Source organism: Salvelinus namaycush, chromosome 3 (assembly GCF_016432855.1).
Source record: "Salvelinus namaycush isolate Seneca chromosome 3, SaNama_1.0, whole genome shotgun sequence".
Lineage (NCBI taxonomy): Eukaryota > Metazoa > Chordata > Actinopteri > Salmoniformes > Salmonidae > Salvelinus > Salvelinus namaycush.
Genome location: NC_052309.1, coordinates 92,726,024 through 92,749,261, shown reverse-complemented (window position 1 = coordinate 92,749,261; position 23,238 = coordinate 92,726,024). Strand labels below are relative to the sequence as shown.

Sequence of the window (23,238 nt, the reverse complement as noted above, 5' to 3'; positions counted from 1 at the left end):
GACGGCTTATAATAACGTCTGGAAAGAAGTGAATGGAATGTCATTAAACACATGGAAACCATGTGTTTGATGTTGTTGATACCTTTCCACTTATTCTGCTCCAGCCATTACCACGTTCCCGCCCTTCCCAATTAAGGTGCCACCAACCTCCTCTGATAAACAATTACTAAATTAGTTTGTCATTAAAACCTCTTTGGAAGAACAAACTCAAAATCGCTACACTTACATAGTGTACAGGTAGTACCAGAGTGGAACGTCACTGCTGCAACTCATACGGCTGTTTTACCGTTGTAGTGGTAGTATTAATCACATTCCATTTGTCACATGCGCCGAATACAACAGGTGTAGGTAGACCTTACTATGAAACGCTTACTTACAACCCCTTAACCAACAATGCAGTTTTATGAAAAATAAGAGTTAAGAAAAATATTTACTAAATTAACTAAAGTAAAAAATAAAAGAGCAACAATAAAATAACAATAACGAGGCTATATACAGGGGTAGCGGTAATGAGTCAATGTATGGTACCGGTACCCCCTGTATACTATCGATCACAAACATTTGGTTGGTGTTACTTAGGTTCTGATTGAAAATACTATTTTGGACCCTTTCCTTCCCCTACAGTATGTACACACCACACAATATAACATGGAGGGAAGTTGACAACAGCTTTTCAAAGAGGAAAGCAAATATAAAAGCTGTGTGACAGATATTTGCTGTGGTGCCATAGGGCTCGAACCTTGACATGGCTGCTTACAGCTATATATATTCTTTCCTTCTCCCTTTTGAAATGTGGAAACAGACAGATACAGGTAAGTAATGTTTGCCATTTGGCCCTGCAGAACTATTGTGCCATAATTGAGTAATACTAGCATGGAGTCTGTCAAACAGTAGTCTTTCCTCATGCATTGCCTTTCCCTGTACCAACATTTCACAACTGTAGAATGGGTAATGAAAGGGTTAAGGAAACCTAAAAAGGAACATGAGTAAAAAAAGGAAAAAGAGGCACCTACATAGTGCAGCGCTAGTACATAGTACAGTACAAACCGTTAAAATAATACATTCATAAATTATTCATAAGCTACATTTATTAAAATAACACAGTACTCCTCTGTTTGTATAGACTATATCCTCGGTCTGCTTTTTCAGAAGGATTTTTTCTGTTAACCTTCACACCTTCAGAGGAACATAGAGACGAGGTTTTGTCATTTTATCCTCCTCCTCACAATGTTAGGTTATATCCTCCTTAGGGTAGCTAGCTGCAGATGAGATACAAGACGGCAGACATGTCCCACACTGACAGACGGATCGAAACCTCAATAGTAATACATGATGCAACGCGGCTGGGCAGGCGGACAGCAAGCATGGTCCTCTGCAGGAGGAGGATTGGTGTTCAGTTCAGTAGCTACACTGCTGCTTGGCAGGGGTGGCGGATTGGGCAAGTGGGTCGGAGGGGGGATACCTAAGGTACTGTAGATGCCTCAGAGAGAGAGGTTTCCTGGGGGAGAGTCTACAAGGCAAAGAGGGCATCCTCCGTCCGTTCAGCCTTCTTGCGGGTGCCGCTGGGGGCGCTGAGAGGGGGACCATGCTCATCACCAGGGAGCGATGGTAAGGAATCGACCACCTTCGCTCGATCCTCCAGAAACTTATCAAACTCTAGAGGAAGAGGAGAGAAAACCCCTGTTAACAGCAGGACATATAAAAATGGTTAGTCAGTTGTTGACTTTTTGCGTAGAGATCCTTATTGCTGCACCTTCTGGAGAGGCACAGTACTGCATGTTTATGCCCCACATCAGCAGTGAAACACCTGATTCAGCCAATCAATGTGTTGAAGATCAGTAGATTGGTTGAATCAGGTCTGATGGTACTAAGCTGAGACAAAAGCCTGCAGTTCTGCGGCTCTCCAGGAGCAGGATTGAGAATAACAGCACAAAGGCTGCGTTTAAACAGGCAGCCCAATTCTGATCTGATTGGATTGGTCAAAAGACCAATTAAGTGGCAAAAGATCAGAATTAGGTTGCCTGTGTAAACGCAGCCTAATATATCAAGTACTAAAGAGCTGATCAGAGAATTTTGACACACAAATTAAGAAACTGAATCTATGCCACATTTAATGAGACCTTCTACATGAGACATGCACAGTATCAAGTGTTAGTGCCCTGAATCCATCCATACCTTCACTCGTCACCCCTTCCTCACCATCTAAACCATCGCCTTTCTATTCAGAGGAGAAGAAATGGAAATCAGTGAATCCATAACATTTGTGGGCAAGTCTGCCAGGAGGATCACACAACCATTGACTCACCAAGATGAGTTACAGTAAATGGACATTGTTAGGAGTCCCTTAGGTATTGTATAAGAATGGGTTGCAAAATTATTTCCCAAAACCCCCTTGTTTTCCTTAAATCTCGGAGTAGAATTCACAGATTTCCTCTTGATTCCAGGAATCTTCCAACAAGGATTTCTTGAGAACCAGGGGATTTTGGGGAAGTTACTGACATGTTACAACCCTACGTACAAGTTGACTAAGCTACTTACCTTCCTGACTCCTACAGGACACCATTCACAACTCAGGGAGGTCACTCTCACACAGTGCTTTTGTACTGACATTGAGGTACTTCAAGAACATGTACTTTCCACCACTGTGATGGACCCATGCTTCCACCATACTTCAATAGATCCATCCACTTGTCCATCCAACTTTTCAGAACCTGTTTACTCTGCTATATCCCTTTAACAACAGGACCTGTGACTACCTTTCACATTCATCAGGGAGAACCACTGTAGCATCACCTGGTGTGGTGTGATATGATACAGTACCAATGTCATCTTTAGACAGGCAGGTTGTATTCTCCACTCCAATAGATTCTCTAGATTAGCATTATGGTAGCATGTGGGAGATAGACTTAGTACATCTCATAGGTCACTGTTATATCACTCTCATCATTGGTGGAAAACCATTAGTCAGATAATGAATGGATGGAAGATGGTCAACTAAAGTTTAGAACACTACATGTGATCTACCTGGTTACGTGAGATGGATAGAAATGTGACTAAAGAAAAAGAAAGGAGAGAAAAGAGGAGAGAGAGAAGAGAGCGAGAGAAATCAAGGTAAAGAAGTCTCACCACATCAGCACAGAGCCACTCCTCTATGTCATCCATGACAGAGGACTGCGATACGGGGATCTATGGAGCAAAGCCATGGACAAACCCAGCGGACGGCACAAAGCCACACAATAATAAACCCACCGCCACACCCACCCAACAACACAACAGAACAAAGAAACAACAAAAACAAAAGAAAAACAATAAGAAAAGATTCACCGGAGGCTCTTAGAGGAAAATTACAAATAACAAAAACAAAGCCATCAAACCAAAACCAAGATCAGAGGAAGAGAACAGCAGACACATGGCAGTGGTCCTCAGACAGTCCCTATGTGTGCAGGTTCCTTCATCATGTTCAACTCATTGATTTATTATGCATAGGGACAGGATTTCTAGCTGACTACATGACCTGACCGGGAAAAAAGCACCAACAAAAAAAAAAAGAATTGGGTCCCTGGGCATAGGCTATTACCAGTTCATAGGCTATTACCAGTTCATAGGCAATTACCAGTTCATAGGCAATTACCAGTTCATAGGCAATTACCAGTTCATAGGCAATTACCAGTTCATAGGCAATTACCAGTTCATAGGCAATTACCAGTTCATAGGCAATAACCAGGGCCCAGAGTTTTACCTGGGTCAAATCACATGGTCAGAATTCTGGGAAAACTCTGGTCCCAGACCACTTCCCAGGTATTTATTTTGTCCTTGTTAGTTCTAATGAGTAGGCATGGAAGTTATGTAACACTGTTAATTAGTCCAGGTCATTAGTCAATTAACAGATCAGCCAATTCACGTGATTCAATAATTTGTTGGAAGGACAAACCTGCAAAAACACAGGGACCACCGAAGACTGGGAATGAGGACTAATGTCATAATGACACACAAGCACACACAGAGCATGAGCAACGCTGGCTGCATGACATCATGCAGTGATAGTGAGAATGGAAAGGAGAAGGTGAGAGGGTGGATGCCATGGTTTGTGTGTCACGTGGAGGTCGCAGTGACTCAGGGTACAGTACCAGCAATCAGGACTGATAGGAGACGGGTCAATGGTCATGAAGGCTGCCCTAACATTTGCCTATATGCACAGGTCTAGGATCAGCTTACACTCCTGGTTTAATGGTTCTGGGTAAAAGTATACCCATATGCACAGATCTAGGATCAGTTTACCTTCCCCAGATCCTAACCTGAACCATTAATTAAAACATCCGTGTCACGATGTAACTGAATCCTAGCCGATCTCTTCCGATCTCCTTTTGGTTGCTGATCACAAAGATCCAAGAGGAGATACTGAGAAGTTACACAGACTAGTGGTGTTGAGAGCAGAAGACTATGATGGAGAAGAGATCATGTTCAAGCTGCCAGGCATCTGCATTCACTGATGTCATATCGACAATCTAGTCTTTAGAATCTAGATTCTAACAGATCAAATTCCACTGTTGTGTACCGATATGAGAAGGACATAAACATCTCATGCTCTTAAAGATTCTATTAGATCTTTTGGGACTTTGACGAGAGATGTTGAAACAAAGAATCAAGAAAGGAAAACATCAACAGGTACTGTTGTGTAGGATGCTCCATACACTAGGTCACTAGCGGTAGATAGAAAACTCACTCAAAGGTAAAACAGAGGGTGAGTTACTGTAAGGGAATTCCCCACAGAGTCACGTGATCTGCATAATGATATGAAAGTCAGATCATATGGACTTTCGCTGTCTAGCTAGCTAAACTCCTTTCGAGCAACTTCACAATGTATTGTTTTTAAGCCTTATTCACAGATTCCGGTTGTTGAACATTGAACATGGTCAACAAAGTTGACATACAAAAGTATGTGTACATCCATTCAAATTAGTGGATTCTGCTATTTCAGCCATACCCGTTGCTGACAGGTGTATAAAATCAAGCTCACAGCCATGCAATCTCCAGACAAACATTGGCAGTAGAATGGACTTACTGAAGAGCTCAGTGACTTTCAACGTGGCACCGTCATAGGATGCCACCTTTCCAACAAGTCAGTTTGTAAAATTTCTTCCCTGCTAGAGCTACCCCGAGTCAGCTGTAAGTGTCGTTATTGTGAAGTGGAAACGTCTAGGAGCAAAAACAGCTCAGCCGTAAAGTGGTAGGCCACATCAGCACTCGGCAGTCCCGTTCTGTGAGCTTAAGTGCGTAAAAATCGTCTGTCCTCGGTTGCAACACTCACTACCGAGTTCCAAACTGCCTCTGGAAGCAACGTCAGCACAATAACTGTTTGTCGGCAGGTTAAGGAAATGGATTTCCATGGCCTAGCAGCCGCACACAAGCCTAAGATCACCATGCACAATGCAAAGCATCGGCTGGAGTGGTGTAAAGCTCGCCGCATTAGACTCTGGAAATGCGTTCTCTGGAGTGGTGAATCACGCTTCACCATCTGGGTTTGGTGGATGCCAGGAGAATGCTACCTGCCTGAAAGCATAGTGCCAACTGTAAAGTTTGGTGGAGGATGAATAATGGTCTGGGGCTGTTTTTCATGGTTCGGGCTAGGTCCCTTAGTTCCAGTAAAGGGACATCTTAACACTACAGCATACAATGACATTCTAGACGATTCTGTGCTTCCAACTTTATGGCAACAGTTTGGGGAAGGCCCTTTATTGTTTCTGCATGAAAATGCCCCCGTGCACAAAGCAAGGTCCATACAGAAATGGTTTGTCGAGATCAGTGTAGAAGAACTTGACTGGCCTGCACAGAGCCCTGACCTAAACCCCATTGAACACATTTGGGATTAATTGAAATGCCGACAGAGCCAGGCCTAATCGCACGACATCAGTGCCTGATCTCACTAATGCTCGTGGCTGAATGGAAACAAATCCCTGCAGCAATGTTCCAACATCTAGTGGAAAGCCTTCCCAGAAGAGTGAAGGCTGTTATAGCAGCAAAGGGGGGACCAACTCCATAATAATGCCCATGATTTCAGAATGAGATGTTCGACGAGCAGCTGTCGACACACCATGGTCAACAGGGTTGACATAGAAGGACCATAATTGAAATAAATAAAGTATGGTACAATATGGAACAGTTTTATACCAATCACAACAGCAATCAATGCGTCAGATAATCAACAGTATTGTAGCTAATAGGTTTAATATGTTAAATGGGTTAATGCACTAGTGTTCCGTTTTAAAACAGGACTACTATGCTAGTTGTCTTTAAATATGTTTAGTATATTATCTCCACTGAGCAAAAATATAAACACAACATGTAAATTGTTTGTCCCATGTGTTGGTCCTAAGCTGATTAAACAGCATGATCATTACACAGGTGCACCTTGTGCTGGGAACAATAAAAGGCCACTCTAAAATGTGCAGTTTTGTCACAACACAATGCCACAGATGTCTCAAGTTTTGAGGGATCGTGCAACTGGCATGCTGACTGCAGGAATGTCCACCAGAACTTTTGCCAGAGAATTTAATGTTAATTTCTTTACCATAAGCCGCCTTAATGTCTTATTAGGGAATTTGGCAGTACGTCCAACCGGCCTCACAATCGCAGACCACGTGTATGGCGTTGTGTTGACGAGCAGTTTGCTGATGTCAACGTTGTGAACAGTGTGCCCCATGGTGGCGGTGGGGTTATAGTACGGGCAGGCATAAGCTACAGACAACGAACACAATTGCATTTTATCGATGGTAATTTGAATGCACAGAAATACTGTGAAGAGATCCTGAGGCCCATTTTTTTTTTTTAAGTATCTGTGACCAACAGATGCATATCTGTATTCCCAGTCATGTGAAATCCATGGATTAGGGCCTAATGAATTTATTTAAATTGACTAATTTCCTCATATGAACTGTAACTCAGTAACATCTTTGCAATTGTTGCATGTTGCGTTTATATTTTTGTTCAGTGTAGTTCAATAAAATGTATCTATAGACCGTTAGCTTGACAATGCATGTGACAGAGATGAGGATACTTTTCGCTACACAGACGTTTGAACCAGGTCGAATCAGCAATAATGATACTGTTGACAACAAATCTGATGTCAACCATAGAAATAGAATCCCTTTTAAAATGGCCACCGGTCTATCCATTCTAGACTGACTGACTTGAATGGGGATTCCTGTTCCAGTGATTATATTTCTATAATGTCAACAGCCATGGCAACTTAACCCCTGTTGTGCAGCAGTAAAGTATCTGTACCTCTCCTGGGTTTAGTGTGTGACTGTTAGACATCAACTGTTTGTGACTGATGAAAACCCACACCTGGCCCTGGGGACCAAGCAGACCTTTCACGTCATCCATGAAGGGAGGATGAGAGGACCAGGACCAACAGTAAGAGGGACAGAGTGAAGGGAGTCCGCATTTGTAACAGTAGGTAGGTGTGTGTTTGTATTCAGAATATGCATAACAACTCAGATTCACCAGCTCAGAGGTCCTAGGAATTTTGATTCCTTTCAGATAACACAAGGACAAATGAAGATTCTAACAGCTTATTTATTCATCATTGTGTGGGTATTGTACAATTGAAGGAGTCTGGCTTTTTCTAACGTGTCTCCATTCTACTGTTGGCGCTAGCTGGTTAGCAGTGCTGGGATATGGATTGTCAGGGGGGGATGGATGGTGACGAGGGTGCCAGCAGTGTAAGTGGGGATATGGATGATGGGGTGATTGGACATAGGGGGAGGACACTGAGGATGGAGTCCTCACCATTCCTTGGGTAATAAGCCAGCTGTCTATGGGCAGCTCCAACTCTGGGTTATCATCCCCTATGACCCTCAGCTGAATCAACAACAGAACAACACCTTACACAAGATAGAAGATAGATAGAGGAAGCCCCAGACCAGAGCAACAGAGCACAGAGAGGAAACAGAGAAATAAAATGCAATGCAACAACCCAGACTGAAGAAACGATGGGGAGAGGAAAGGATGGGGTAACAAACGAGAGGAAAAATACAGAATCATTCCAATTAAAAGGTGAACGCATGGGGAAAGGAGGAAGAAATTAAGGATAGTTTGAACTTTGTACACTCAGCTGATCACTGAACCCCAGACTGGCAGATGCATTCCATCTGAGGCAATCTCAACTGGCACTGGAGGGTGAAGGGTGTGTGTAATCGGTGTGTGTAATCGGTGTGTGTGTGTGAGAGAGAGTTTAGATTTCATAATACTTTATGTCTGGCCTTACAGGTGTAGAACCTGATTACAAAGTGCCTTGTTAGTACTGACTGACTGTGGTACAAGAAGAGGAAAGAATAAATACAAGTTTTGACAATTTGAAGGAATTTGAAGGAGAAAAGGTGACATGAAAAAAGTGGAATTCAATAGCATGGTTTCCTATGACCTTTGACACCCATAACGTGACAAAATACTGTCTTACAGAGAGCAATGACGAAGACAAGAGGAAAAAACAACACCAAACACTACTGAGGAATGACAGAATGACCAAGTAATGGGAGTTTTTACTTTAACATGTCTAGAGAGAGCATTACATGTAGCTCTTTAGAATACCTAGTTATACTAGACTACAAGCCATGCGGTAGTATGTGCTTGTTACTCCAACAGTGTAGTTCACCATACAGAGCTGGCTAGCCATGGTCTACTACTGTATTCATCTGGTATTACTCCTGGAAAGTCAGAGATTGCATCCCAAATGGCACCCTATTCCACTACCTTTTGACCAGGGCACTATATAGGGAATAGGGTGCCATTAGTGGTACAGAGAGCAGGTCAACTAACATCACACTACAGGCCATCACATGCAGAGAGAGGAGACCATGAGCTGAGAGATAAACCTTATCAGCCATTTTAACAGCACGGCAACCACACTCTACACTTCATTGTGGGGGGGATGTAAATCTAAACTACATCCTCCAGCATGCTTTGGTGCACTCACCCCTCCAGTGGCGTTCTGTTGTCTGACGTCCAGAGCTGAGGCAAGCCCACCCAGGGCTCGAGGGTCCTCGTACTTCACACTGACAACACACACACACAGAAAGAACAAGTTAGAGCCCGTCCCAATATGTGGCATGGAGATGGTTCTGGAAGGCTGAGAGTGGCTAGAACAGGAATGGACAACACCACATTCACAACTCTGGTCCTGGGGGACAGCATATTGCAGGGATTTGTTCCAGCCCAGTTCTAACATACCAGATTACATTGATGTTAGTTTAACTAGAAGACTATGATAAATAGATTTTATTAATCAGGTGTGCCATTGCGGGACTGTGACCAAAAGCCTGCACACACAGCAGTCCGAGTCCGACAGGATCAAAGCTGCAAATCCAATGTAACAGGGTTCTAGAAGTTTGGAAGTGGTTCTAGAAGCCAAGGGGAGAGCAAAGCCATACTTTTTGCGTTGATCTGCCAGAGAGCTGGTTCTGGTCTGAGCAAACATGTCAAAGTCGTCTCCAGGGTTGTGGCCCGACAGAGAGGACAGGGTACCACTGACACTATCCCCACCCACATCTGAGAGAGAGAGAGGGGAGGAGAGAGGCGCAGAGAGAGAGGCAGAGGAGAGAAAAGAAAGGAAGAGTTGAGAGAGGGTGTAAAGGGGGTTGTGGGGAAGAGAGTAAAATAGATGAGATCTAAATGTCCACAACGACAGTCATCATCCCGCACCAGTCCTCTAGAATCAACGACAGTCATCATCCCGCACCAGTCCTCTAGAATCAACGACAGTCATCATCCCGCACCAGTCCTCTAGAATCAACGACAGTCATCATCCCGCACCAGTCCTCTAGAATCAACGACAGTCATCATCCCGCACCAGTCCTCTAGAATCAACGACAGTCATCATCCCGCACCAGTCCGCTAGAATCAACGACAGTCATCATCCCGCACCAGTCCGCTAGAATCAACGACAGTCATCATCCCGCACCAGTCCTCTAGAATCAACGACAGTCATCATCCCGCACCAGTCCTCTAGAATCAACGACAGTCATCATCCCGCACCAGTCCTCTAGAATCAACGACAGTCATCATCCCGCACCAGTCCTCTAGAATCAACGACAGTCATCATCCCGCACCAGTCCTCTAGAATCAACGACAGTCATCATCCCGCACCAGTCCTCTAGAATCAACGACAGTCATCATCCCGCACCAGTCCTCTAGAATCAACGACAGTCATCATCCCGCACCAGTCCTCTAGAATCAACGACAGTCATCATCCCGCACCAGTCCTCTAGAATCAACGACAGTCATCATCCCGCACCAGTCCTCTAGAATCAACGACAGTCATCATCCCGCACCAGTCCGCTAGAATCAACGACAGTCATCATCCCGCACCAGTCCTCTAGAATCAACGAGAGTCATCATCCCGCACCAGTCCGCTAGAATCAACGACAGTCATCATCCCGCACCAGTCCGCTAGAATCAACGACAGTCATCATCCCGCACCAGTCCTCTACAATCAACGACAGTCATCATCCCGCACCAGTCCTCTACAATCAACGACAGTCATCATCCCGCACCAGTCCTCTACAATCAACGACAGTCATCATCCCGCACCAGTCCTCTAGAATCAACGACAGTCATCATCCCGCACCAGTCCTCTAGAATCAACGACAGTCATCATCCCGCACCAGTCCTCTAGAATCAACGACAGTCATCATCCCGCACCAGTCCTCTAGAATCAACGACAGTCATCATCCCGCACCAGTCCTCTAGAATCAACGACAGTCATCATCCCGCACCAGTCCTCTAGAATCAACGACAGTCATCATCCCGCACCAGTCCTCTAGAATCAACGACAGTCATCATCCCGCACCAGTCCTCTAGAATCAACGACAGTCATCATCCCGCACCAGTCCTCTAGAATCAACGACAGTCATCATCCCGCACCAGTCCTCTAGAATTAACGACAGTCATCATCCCGCACCAGTCCTCTAGAATCAACGACAGTCATCATCCCGCACCAGTCCTCTACAATCAACGACAGTCATCATCCCGCACCAGTCCTCTAGAATCAACGACAGTCATCATCCCGCACCAGTCCTCTAGAATCAACGACAGTCATCATCCCGCACCAGTCCTCTAGAATCAATCATCATCCCGCACCAGTCCTCTAGAATCAATCATAATTCATCATCCTGCACCAGTCCTCTAGAATCAATCATAATTCAACATCCTGCACCAGTCCTCTAGAATCAACGACAGTCATCATCCCGCACCAGTCCTCTAGAATCAACGACAGTCATCATCCCGCACCAGTCCTCTAGAATCAACGACAGTCATCATCCCGCACCAGTCCTCTAGAATCAACGACAGTCATCATCCTGCACCAGTCCTCTAGAATCAATCATCAGTCATCATCCTGCACCAGTCCTCTAGAATCAACGACAGTCATCATCCTGCACCAGTCCTCTAGAATCAATCATCATTCATCATCCTGCACCAGTCCTCTAGAATCAACGACAGTCATCATCCTGCACCAGTCCTCTAGAATCAATCATCATTCAGAAGCACCTCTCAAACTCCACTCACTGTGTGTGTGTCCCAAATGGCACCCTATTGCCTATGGGTCCTGGTCAAAAGTAGTGCACTATATAGGCAATAGGGTGCCATTTGAGACGCCAGCGCTGTAGCGCAAAGGAGCATATTCTCCCCCTTTTTCTCTGTCTCAGGCCTCAGCCAGAGCATAGTGCCATGGAGTGCAGCAACATCATTTAGGCTAACAGGCTAACAGAGGAGTCATTTACAGAGACTTATAGAGCAGGGCTTATTTCCCATTAGAGCTCTGATTAGAAACCTTCTTACACTCCACTGCCCTTGTGTGTGTGTGTGTGTGTGTGTGTGTGTGTGTGTGTGTGTGTGTGTGTGGCTGCATGTATGGGCGGTGTGTTGCTTGCTATGGGCTATGCATCATTACAGTATAGCGTACCTAGCATCTGGTGCATTTGTATATAGTACACAGAGTATCATTTATGTTCCTATTGAACCATTCCCCATCCTTACCCAGGCCGGCGAGCTGAGTGGACAGAGTTAAGGGACCAGAGGTAGGGTCTTGGATCAGGGTCCGGGCAGGGGAGGCTGTAGCCCCAGCCCTGGGGGCGGTCACAGGGGGGATGCTGGACGGGGGTGTGGAGGTGGCTCGGAGGCTGACCACAGCGGGCGAGCCTGGCGTTAGGTCTATCAGGTTGTCCTCTGTGGCTTCACTCAGCATCTGGAGGGAGACAACAGAACACAGTCAACACACACACAGCGGTGGCTTCTGTAGAGAAAATTAACAGAGGTAGGAGGATGGATGGAGGTAATGGAGATGTCTACTAGTCCAACACATCACTGTCCTCTACGTTAGACTACGGACAGCAGAGGGCTTTACGAGAGAGAGAGAGAGAGAGGGAATATTCTAGTTCTCTGGAACAACAGCACTATATAAAAGGTTCCATGTGAACATGTGGTATGGTCCAATAGGAAGGTCCATACGTGACAGTAGTAAGACATGTTTCAACATTCTCCTCATTGACTCTATTCATCTCAAGACTGAGCTGGGATAGAATGGAGTGCTGCCATACTTGCCTCCATTAGCTGACCACGACACAGAGAAACAGAGAAACACACAGAGACAGAAAACTGCTATACACATGCAGCAAATCAACCACAAACACTGACAAATCTAAATCATATCGCATTTCAGAAAATACATAGAGAATGGACTGAAACAAATCAGACAAGCAAATCAAATATTATTTGTCACATGCTTCGTAAATAACAGTTGGAGACTAACAGTGAAATGCTTACTTACCTTCCAAACAACACAGAATATAACAAATTCTTAATATAATAACAAAATTGTAGCATGAGGAATAAATACACAATGAGTAATGATAGCTTGGCTAAATACATGGGCTATTAGTACCAATCTGATGGGCAGGGGTACGAGGTAATTGAGATAGATATGTACATATCGGTAGGGGTAAAGTGACTAGACTACAGGATAATAAACAGTAGCAGCAGTGTATGTGATGAGTGTGGAAATGTGGAAGTGTGTGTGTGGCAACAGTGTGCCTGTGTGTGTGTGTGTGTGTGTGTGTGTGTGTGTGTGTGTGTGTGTGTGTGTGTGTGTGTGTTGGAGTGTCAGCGTAAAGTAAGCATGCGTGAGTAGAGTGCTTTGGTGATCACAACAAACTGACAGATAGTAACATTAATCTCCACTCCTGTTGAGTTGTTCATAGATGTATAGATCAGTGAGATAACTCACCCCGTTATTCTGAGCCGCTCTACCCGACCGGTACCTCTCATACCTGCAACACACCACAAGTCCTCGTAAAGAACACGTAGGCATTGGCATCAATCATACATTTACATCATCTATAAAACAACATGAACGGATCGCTTTGACTTTTTGAGACCATGGAATCTTTAATAGAAGTGTATATCCAGTTAGGTCCCCAAGGCCTAAGATGTTTAACTGTGTTCCTGTAGGGCCTGCTGGAAAAATGTGCTCCACATGCAACATCATGTCACAGCAGATATCCTTGTTCACCAGTGGACTTTGTGTAGCTGTAAGCCTAAGAAGTAGAGTAAGCCTAATTGTGTGTGTGTGTGTGTGTGTGTGTATTGTCATGCCCATGTCTGTGCGTTACCTCTCGTATCGTAGGAAGATGTTGTTGAGGTCGTCGTTGACGTGCAGCAGCTCCTCTGTCACTTCCTCGTTGGAGACCCGGGAGATCAGCTCCACCACCCGCTGCTGCATGGCCCTGCACGTCCTGTTCAGCTCCTACACACACAAACACAATGTGAGGACAGGGCATCACTGATGGAAAGGTGAGTCTGTCTCTCAGAAGGTGGATGACTAGAATTCTCTCAAACAGGTCTCTAGCCAGCAGGTCTCTAGCCACCATACATGTCCATCATTAGACTCAGTTGTGTTACTTAGTAAGAGAAATCACAACACCTACATTTTATTTATTGAATCACAGTTTAACTGTATTACCTAAAGTCACCTCATAAAACAGTGGAAAGGTCACCTGATTAAAATACATCTATCACACCCTCAGTCACTGCCTGGTTTGGCAACTGCTCGGCCTCCGACCGCAAGACACTACAGAGGGTAGTGCGAACGGCCCAGAACATCACTGGGACCAAGCTTCCTGCCATCCAGAACCTCTATACCAGGCGGTGTCAGAGGAAGGCCCTAAAAATTGTCAAAGACTCCAGCCACCCTAGTCATAGACTGTTCTCTCTGCTACCGCACGGCAAGCGGTACCGGAGCACCAAGTCTAGGTCCAAGAGGCTTCTAAACAGCTTCTACCCACAAGCCATAAGACTCCTGAACAGCTAATCAAATGGCTACCCAGACTATTTGCATTGCCCCTCCCCCTCATTTACACTGCTGCTACTCTCTGTTGTTATCATCTATGCATAGTCACTGTAATAACTGTACCTACATGTACACAGTACCTCAACTAACCGGTGCCCCCACACATTGACTCTGTACCGGTACCCCCCTGTATATAGTCTCGCTATTGTTATTTTACTGCTGCTCTTTAATTACTTGTTACTTTTAATTACTTGTTAATTTTTACAAGATCAGCATCCAGGGACAACTTCACCCTACACCAACTGTCACTTAAGCAAGTACAGTAATATTTGTTGTTCCCCTCTCCTCACCCCTAGAGTGGTGGTACTACTCCCCCTAGAGCAGTGGTACTACTCCCCCTAGAGCGGTGGTACTATGGTGGTACTACTCCCCCTAGAGTGGTGGCACTACTCCCCCTAGAGTGGTGGCACTACTCCCCCTAGAGCGGTGGTACTATGGTGGTACTACTCCCCCTAGAGCGGTGGTACTACTCCCCCTAGAGCGGTGGTACTACTCCCCCTAGAGCGGTGGTACTACTCCCCCTAGAGCGGTGGTACTACTCCCCCTAGAGCGGTGGTACTACTCCCCCTAGAGCGGTGGTACTACTCCCCCTAGAGCGGTGGTACTACTCCCCCTAGAGTGGTGGTACTACTCCCCCTAGAGCGGTGGTACTACTCCCCCTAGAGCGGTGGTACAACTCCCCCTAGAGCGGTGGTACTATGGTGGTACTACTCCCCCTAGAGCGGTGGTACTATGGTGGTACTACTCCCCCTAGAGCAGTGGTACTATGGTGGTACTACTCCCCCTAGAGCAGTGGTACTACTCCCCCTAGAGCAGTGGTACTACTCCCCCTAGAGCAGTGGTACTACTCCCCCTAGAGCAGTGGTACTATGGTGGTACTACTCCCCCTAGAGCGGTGGTACTACTCCCCCTAGAGCGGTGGTACTACTCCCCCTAGAGTGGTGGTACTACTCCCCCTAGAGCGGTGGTACTATGGTGGTACTACTCCCCCTAGAGCAGTGGTACTACTCCCCCTAGAGCAGTGGTACTACTCCCCCTAGAGCAGTGGTACTACTCCCCCTAGAGCAGTGGTACTATGGTGGTACTACTCCCCCTAGAGCAGTGGTACTATGGTGGTACTACTCCCCCTAGAGCAGTGGTACTACTCCCCCTAGAGCAGTGGTACTACTCCCCCTAGAGCAGTGGTACTACTCCCCCTAGAGCGGTGGTACTATGGTGGTACTACTCCCCCTAGAGCAGTGGTACTACTCCCCCTAGAGCGGTGGTACTATGGTGGTACTACTCCCCCTAGAGCAGTGGTACTACTCCCCCTAGAGCGGTGGTACTACTCCCCCTAGAGCGGTGGTACTACTCCCCCTAGAGCGGTGGTACTACTCCCCCTAGAGTGATGGTAGCCTAGTGGTTAGAGCGTTGGGCCAGTAACCCGAAAGTTTGCTGGATTGTATCCCTGAGCTACAAGGTAAAATCTGTTTCATGCCCCTGAACAAGGCAGTTAACCCACTGTTCCCCGGGTGCCGAAGACGTGGATGTCGATTAAGGCAGCCCTCCGCACCTCTCTGATTCAGAGGGGTTGGGTTAAATGAGAAAGACACATTTCAGTTGAATGCATTCAGTTGTACAACTGACTAGGTATCCCCCTTTCCCCTAAAGTGGTGGTGCTACCCCTAGAGTGGTGGTACTACTCCCCCTAGAGTGGTGGTACTACTCCCCCTAGAGCGGTGGTACTACTCCCCCTAGAGCGGTGGTACTACTCCCCCTAGAGCGGTGGTACTACTCCCCCTAGAGCGGTGGTACTACTCCCCCTAGAGCGGTGGTACTACTCCCCCTAGAGCGGTGGTACTACTCCCCCTAGAGCGGTGGTACTACTCCCCCTAGAGCGGTGGTACTACTCCCCCTAGAGCGGTGGTACTACTCCCCCTAGAGCGGTGGTACTACTCCCCCTAGAGCGGTGGTACTACTCCCCCTAGAGCGGTGGTACTACTCCCCCTAGAGCGGTGGTACTACTCCCCCTAGAGCGGTGGTACTACTCCCCCTAGAGCGGTGGTACTACTCCCCCTAGAGTGGTGGTACTACTCCCCCTAGAGTGGTGGTACTACTCCCCCTAGAGTGGTGGTACTGTGGTGGTACTACTCCCCCTAGTGGGCTAAATGAGTTCCAACACATTTCAGTTGAGCAGCAGGGTGACTACGGCAGGGAACGTTTAAACTTGTATTTAGGGGTAAAAAAAAATAAAAAATAAACAGATGGAGTGCTCTTTTATTTTATTTTTATGTTGTGTGCACTACCCAGCTGTCTCAAATTCTCAATGATGAAAAGCTTCCACAGTTAGGACCAGTGACATATTTTTAGTAGGATAAGGCTGAGGGGGCGTCAGAGAAATAGAATTACTAGAATGAATGTCCCCATGCAAGTCAATGTTGTGGAATTCTGAGGGCCTCCCAAGTGGCGCAGTGGTCTAAGGCACTGCATCGCAGTGCTAGCTGTGCCACTATAGATCCTGGGTTCGAGTCCAGACTCTGTCGAGGCCGACCGGGAGACCCATGGGGCGGCGCACAATTGGCCCAGCATCAGCAAAAATGTTGAAAAATGGTGTGTAATTATATTTCTATGGGGATGTAGTATCTGACCTGGAGTTATAGAAATATAATTAATAGAATGGGCATCCCCATTCAAGTCAATGTTCTATAATTGTATTTTTATGCTGGGTGTAGTCCATTTTCTGACCTGAAGGAGTTCCAGGTCCGAGGAGTCCTCCTGTCCAGGCACCATCTCAGTCAGCATCTCTGACATCACTTTGGTGTTTCCCCTCACAATGTCCAGTTCACTGCGCAGCCGGGCGATCTGAGGAGGACACACAGGGGTCAAGGGTCAGAGAGAGAAAGTATTCCCTGATCTGATCAAAGCTAAGTGGAGGCACTCTTGCTTTTGCCCATCTACGCATGTTAGATCAGTGTGTATAAGGTAGTTGTTGTGAAATTGTTAGATTACTTGTTAGATATTACTGCACGGTCGGAACTAGAAGCACAAGCATTTCGCTACACTCGCATTAACATCTGCTAACCATGTGTGTGTGACCAATACAATATGATAACACCCAGGACGGAAGGAAGGATGTATATTGAGTTTTCAAACAGGGCCCAAGATTGTGCATAAAGGCCTACAGGATGCGTCTCAATTCTTTTAATATCCTTTCCTTCATCCTCACTAACCTATTAGAACTTGATAGGTGAAAACAAGTGCCATACAGTATGGTTCTCACATATCATGTCATACCAGTGCAGTTGAAGGAGAGTAGGGGGAAGAGAGGGGAGGAGAGGAAGGGAAGAGAGGAGAGGGGATGCCACTTAACATTAGTGAGATGCACTCCCGTATTATGCATATCAAGTTCTTTGACGCAACCCTCAGGACAGGAGATAATTGTTTTTTTATTGGGCAACATCCAGTCAGTTCTTTTCCGTTTTGGGCCTAATGAACATGACCCTGGCAGTAGTTTAACATTAGCTGTCAGAGGCCATCTTTATCCTCACCTGTTCAGGGTTGGCGGTGATAGGGCCCTGTACGTTGGGGATGTGTGGTATCTGTAGGACGGGGGTGAGGGGGGCGGGGGCCGGAGCCGGGGCGGCTGCAGGCTTGGGGAGGGTGGCTGTGGCTGCAGCGAGGGGCTGGATGGGGGCTTTGTACTTTAGTACAGCTGGGTCCACCTCTGGTAGACCCTGTAGAGAGAACACAACATGTAGTTAGTTAGTAGAGCTCTGTAGAGAGAACACAACATGTAGTTAGTTAGTAGAGCTCTGTAGAGAGAACACAACATGTAGTTAGTTAGTAGCGCTCTGTAGAGAGAACACAACATGTAGTTAGTTAGTAGAGCTCTGTGTGTGTGTGTGTGTGTGTGTGTGTGTGTGTGTGTGTGTTGGGTCTCACCCTCTGTGGTGTGTGGATGCGTGTTGGGTCTCACCCTCTGTGGTGTGTGGATGCGTGTTGGGTCTCACCCTCTGTGGTGTGTGGATGCGTGTTGGGTCTCACCCTCTGTGGTGTGTGGATGCGTGTTGGGTCTCACCCTCTGTGGTGTGTGGATGCGTGTTGGGTCTCACCCTCTGTGGTGTGTGGATGCGTGTTGGGTCTCACCCTCTGTGGTGTGTGGATGCGTGTTGGGTCTCACCCTCTGTGGTGTGTGGATGCGTGTTGGGTCTCACCCTCTGTGGTGTGTGGATGCGTGTTGGGTCTCACCCTCTGTGGTGTGTGGATGCGTGTTGGGTCTCACCCTCTGTGGTGTGTGGATGCGTGTTGGGTCTCACCCTCTGTGGTGTGTGGATGCGTGTTGGGTCTCACCCTCTGTGGTGTGTGGATGCGTGTTGGGTCTCACCCTCTGTGGTGTGTGGATGCGTGTTGGGTCTCACCCTCTGTGGTGTGTGGATGCGTGTTGGGTCTCACCCTCTGTGGTGTGTGGATGCGTGTTGGGTCTCACCCTCTGTGGTGTGTGGATGCGTGTTGGGTCTCACCCTCTGTGGTGTGTGGATGCGTGTTGGGTCTCACCCTCTGTGGTGTGTGGATGCGTGTTGGGTCTCACCCTCTGTGGTGTGTGGATGCGTGTTGGGTCTCACCCTCTGTGGTGTGTGGATGCGTGTTGGGTCTCACCCTCTGTGGTGTGTGGATGCGTGTTGGGTCTCACCCTCTGTGGTGTGTGGATGCGTGTTGGGTCTCACCCTCTGTGGTGTGTGGATGCGTGTTGGGTCTCACCCTCTGTGGTGTGTGGATGCGTGTTGGGTCTCACCCTCTGTGGTGTGTGGATGCGTGTTGGGTCTCACCCTCTGTGGTGTGTGGATGCGTGTTGGGTCTCACCCTCTGTGGTGTGTGGATGCGTGTTGGGTCTCACCCTCTGTGGTGTGTGGATGCGTGTTGGGTCTCACCCTCTGTGGTGTGTGGATGCGTGTTGGGTCTCACCCTCTGTGGTGTGTGGATGTGTGTTGGGTCTCACCCTCTGTGGTGTGTGGATGCGTGTTGGGTCTCACCCTCTGTGGTGTGTGGATGGGTGACAGAGCATCCAGGTCAGCCATGGGGAACTCTATGCCTTTCCTCTTCAGCTCCTCATAAATATGGACCACCCCTGTCAGGTCAGGACTACTCCTGAAGGCATCCGCCCAGGCCTGGCAACACACAGACAAAAACAGAATAAAGGCCTGTCCGGGTCAGGACTACTCCTGAAGGCATCCGCCCAGGCCTGGCAACACACAGACAAACACAGAATAAAGGCCTGTCCGGGTCAGGGCTACTCCTGAAGGCATCCGCCCAGGCCTGGCAACACACAGACAAACACAGAATAAAGGCCTGTCCGGGTCAGGGCTACTCCTGAAGGCATCCGCCCAGGCCTGGCAACACACAGACAAACACAGAATAAAGGCCTGTCCGGGTCAGGACTACTCCTGAAGGCATCCGCCCAGGCCTGGCAACACACAGACAAAAACAGAATAAAGGCCTGTCCGGGTCAGGACTACTCCTGAAGGCATCCGCCCAGGCCTGGCAACAGACAGACAAACACAGAATAAAGGCCTGTCCGGGTCAGGACTACTCCTGAAGGCATCCGCCCAGGCCTGGCAACAGACAGACAAACACAGAATAAGGTCTGGAAACAACCCCGAGCCGTTACATCCTGGTGGACATCTGAGAGGAGTGGATAGATGAAGGCCAAATGGTGAGGGCCCAGGTGTTGAGTTGCTGACTTCAGTCCTGTGTGTGTGTTCAGTCTCTGGTTACCTGCCTGGAGCTGCTCAGGTACAAGGTGTCCTCTCTCCTCCTCTCACTGTATTTAGAGAGGTTTGTTTGAGGTGTCTGGACTCATTTTGGGTGTAGGGTTTTCCCAACTGCTGCAGCCTGGCCTCTTACAGCTCTCTGTCTAATGTGTGAGAGATGGGAGGTTGGAGCTCCACCTTGCTCTCTGATGGGCTTGGTGAAATGTTCGCCATGTTGTTATACCTATCCACTTCTCTCAGATGTTAAAGTACCTCAGGGTTTCTTAGATAGATATCATGTGCTGTACCTGGATCAGAGCCAGGACTTTGTCCTGTACGATGGTGGGGGGGTTGGTTTTGGGGGAGATGATTTTGACGAGGACACCATCAATGAAGTCCCGGTTAGCCACGAGGACGTGAAACCGGTGGCCGCAGTTCTTTACACACGTCTCCAGCACCTGGAGATGGAAAGATAGAGGTAAAACAGAAAGTTTACATATATCCTTTGTTTCCCATGCCAATAAAGCCCCTTAAATTGAAATTGAGAGAGAGAGAAAACATCAGGAAGTAAGAAAGTATGATAGAGAGAGACTCCCTGTAAGAAGAGAAGTGTGCTCAGATATTGATAAAAAGCTGACTTCTGTCATCTGACACGGAATACAGGAGCTTTGATGCAGCTAAAGAAAATCAAGATCCACATAAACAAAATAAAATATGAAGACAGAAAAAAACATCGCCTGAGGGAGAAGTCACAGTGAGACACAGCAGACAGCTAATTCATGAACGTGTGTTGGTGGCTTTTTGAAGCTCAGGAGTTAAGAACAAGTGTAACAGATAAGAGCACTGTCCTAGTTAAGCATGCAGGCGTGTTTGCAAATGTGGTAAGTGTGCTCTAAATGTGAAATGTCTATTTATCTGTTTCTCTTCCCAGAGACGAGGTTGTTGTTGAGGGTGAGTTCAGACAATAAGCATCACTTAGATCTAGGCCTAGCTCTGGACGGATTCGCTCTCTGTCCCTGCTGGTGTGCTCATCCAGTATTCTCCAAATGGTGGGTCTTCAGCGCTTTGTGACAACTGCCGACGTATAATGGGCTTTAGAAAATATTTCTAATTGATTGCTTGATTGGTCAGGTTTTACCGCTGGGTAGCAGATTGTGGGCTCAAGACATTCCAAAACATCTCCAGATGCACTTGGACACATGATCAGTGATGTAACCTGCATGTTTCAGGCCTTTCAACACCACACACCCTCTATTGTTCATCTGAAAATATTTAGGTGGGTCAACGTTGGGATCCCAAGTAGAGCCTGTCTCACCGTCAATCCTAGCATCACCTCCCGGTAGTTCCTGTTCCCACTCAGTCTCTTCTTCAGCGCCCGGATGGCGTCTTTAGGCCTGCAGGAACACAACACATAGACACTTAGCTAAGCACACAGATATCCTGTTAGCGTTCTGTAAGTCATTCTATGATTAACCAGCTAATCTTAAAATGTAAGGTAAAAGTATGCATGGCATTCTTGGATTAGCATAGGGCTTTGGTCATGCTATCAACTCAACCCGTTGTTTTTATTGACCTAAACCATCTTAGCATTGTTGATTTTGTATGACGCTGTGCGCAGGTCTCAGTAGCAGGACGTCACAAGGCAACTAGCAGTAAATATCTTTCCTCCGTGGGGCAATAACCACACATTGTTACCTACCTGGCAGTCTAAACACACACACTTCATTAAAGGCACAGTGCAGTCACACTCCGTTTTTTGTATCATATTGTACAACAGCTGTTAAAACTAACACTGTAAAAGTTTGAAATAATTGTGTTATTTCCTTATAATTGCTGGTTAAAAATATAATTTACACAGGACCTTCTAATCTGCAGGTTTTGCATGGATGGAGTTTTGGCTTGCCTGGTGACATCACTAAGCAGTATACAATAATAGACCAATAACAAAGAGAGTTCCAAACCAATAACAGATAGTTTTGAGGTTACATATCCCTCCCATTAAGCCCCTCCCATTAGGCCCTTTCTCAGACCAGCTCCCAGACAATCCTAGCAAAATTCTTGCTTGAGAAATAGTTTTGCTAAAAAAAGCTATAGATTTTTTTCTTTCTTACCATTTTAATTAACAACTATTACTACAGTAATGTACTTAATTTTTACCCATAAATGATTTGACATTGAGATCAAAATCAGCTGCATTGGGCATTTAAAAAAAAATCACCACATAGATCTGAGCTTCTAAACTCAGCAAAAAAATAAACGTCCTCTCATGTGTCAACTGCGTTTATTTTCAGCAAACTTAACATGTTCTGTTCATACAAATATTTACAAGATTCAACAATTGAGAAACTGAAAAAGTTCCACAGACACGTGACTAACAGAAATGGAATAATGTGTCCCTGAACAAAGTGGGGGGGGGTCAAAATCAAAAGTAACAGTCAGTATCTGGTGTGGCGACCAGCTGCATTAAGTACTGCAGTTCATCTCCTCCTCATGGACTACACCAGATTTGCCACTTCTTGCTGTGAGATGTTACCCCACTCTTCCACCAAGGCACCTGCAAGTTCCCAGACATTTCTGGGGGGGAATGGCCCTAGCCCTTACCCTCCAATCCAACAGGTCCCAGACGTACTCAGTGGGTTTGAGATCTGGGCTCTACGCTGGCCATGGCAGAACACTGACATTCCTGTCTTGCAGGAAATCAGCCATACTGCTTGTTCTGTGCGTTGTGGCATTGTCATGCTGGAGGGTCATGTCAGGATGAGCCTGCAGGAAGGGTACCACATGAGGGAGGAGGATGTCTTCCCTGTAATGCACAGCGTTGAGATTGCCTGCAATGACAACAAGCTCAGTCCGATGATGCTATGACACACTGCCCCAGACCATGACGGTCCCTCCACCTCCAAATCGATCCCGCTCCAGAGTTCAGGCCTCAGTGTAACGCTCATTCCTTCGACGATAAACGCGAATCCGACCATCACCCCTGGTGATACAAAACCGCGACTCGTCAGTGAAGAGCACTTTTTGCCAGTCCTGTCTGGTCCAGCGATGGTGGGTTTGTGCCCATAGGCGACATTGTTGCCGGTGATGTCTGGTGAGAACCTGCCTTACAAC

The 23,238-nt window shown here is 46.8% G+C and overlaps 1 protein-coding gene across 3 annotated transcripts in view; it reads right to left on the bottom strand.

Moving 5' to 3' along the window:
• Positions 1-401: 401 nt before the first annotated feature.
• The window catches only part of LOC120042932 (TOM1-like protein 2), a 38,355-nt gene continuing 15,518 nt past the window's right edge, over positions 402-23,238 (bottom strand). The window contains exons 3-14 of one of the 3 annotated variants that reach the window (XM_038987700.1): positions 21,443-21,521; positions 20,436-20,585; positions 19,411-19,545; positions 17,929-18,114; positions 17,126-17,242; positions 13,665-13,798; positions 13,280-13,322; positions 12,034-12,241; positions 9,429-9,546; positions 8,975-9,053; positions 2,176-2,218; positions 1,409-1,680 (exon numbers count right to left, since the gene is read on the bottom strand). In XM_038987700.1, coding sequence (XP_038843628.1) covers positions 1,511-1,680; positions 2,176-2,218; positions 8,975-9,053; positions 9,429-9,546; positions 12,034-12,241; positions 13,280-13,322; positions 13,665-13,798; positions 17,126-17,242; positions 17,929-18,114; positions 19,411-19,545; positions 20,436-20,585; positions 21,443-21,521 — 1,462 coding nt within the window. In that variant the 3' untranslated portion in view covers positions 1,409-1,510. Of the gene's footprint in view, positions 1,681-2,175; positions 2,219-8,974; positions 9,054-9,428; positions 9,547-12,033; positions 12,242-13,279; positions 13,323-13,664; positions 13,799-17,125; positions 17,243-17,928; positions 18,115-19,410; positions 19,546-20,435; positions 20,586-21,442; positions 21,522-23,238 lie in introns of all 3 variants that reach the window. The other 2 variants (XM_038987701.1, XM_038987699.1) reach the window with 2 other exon arrangements.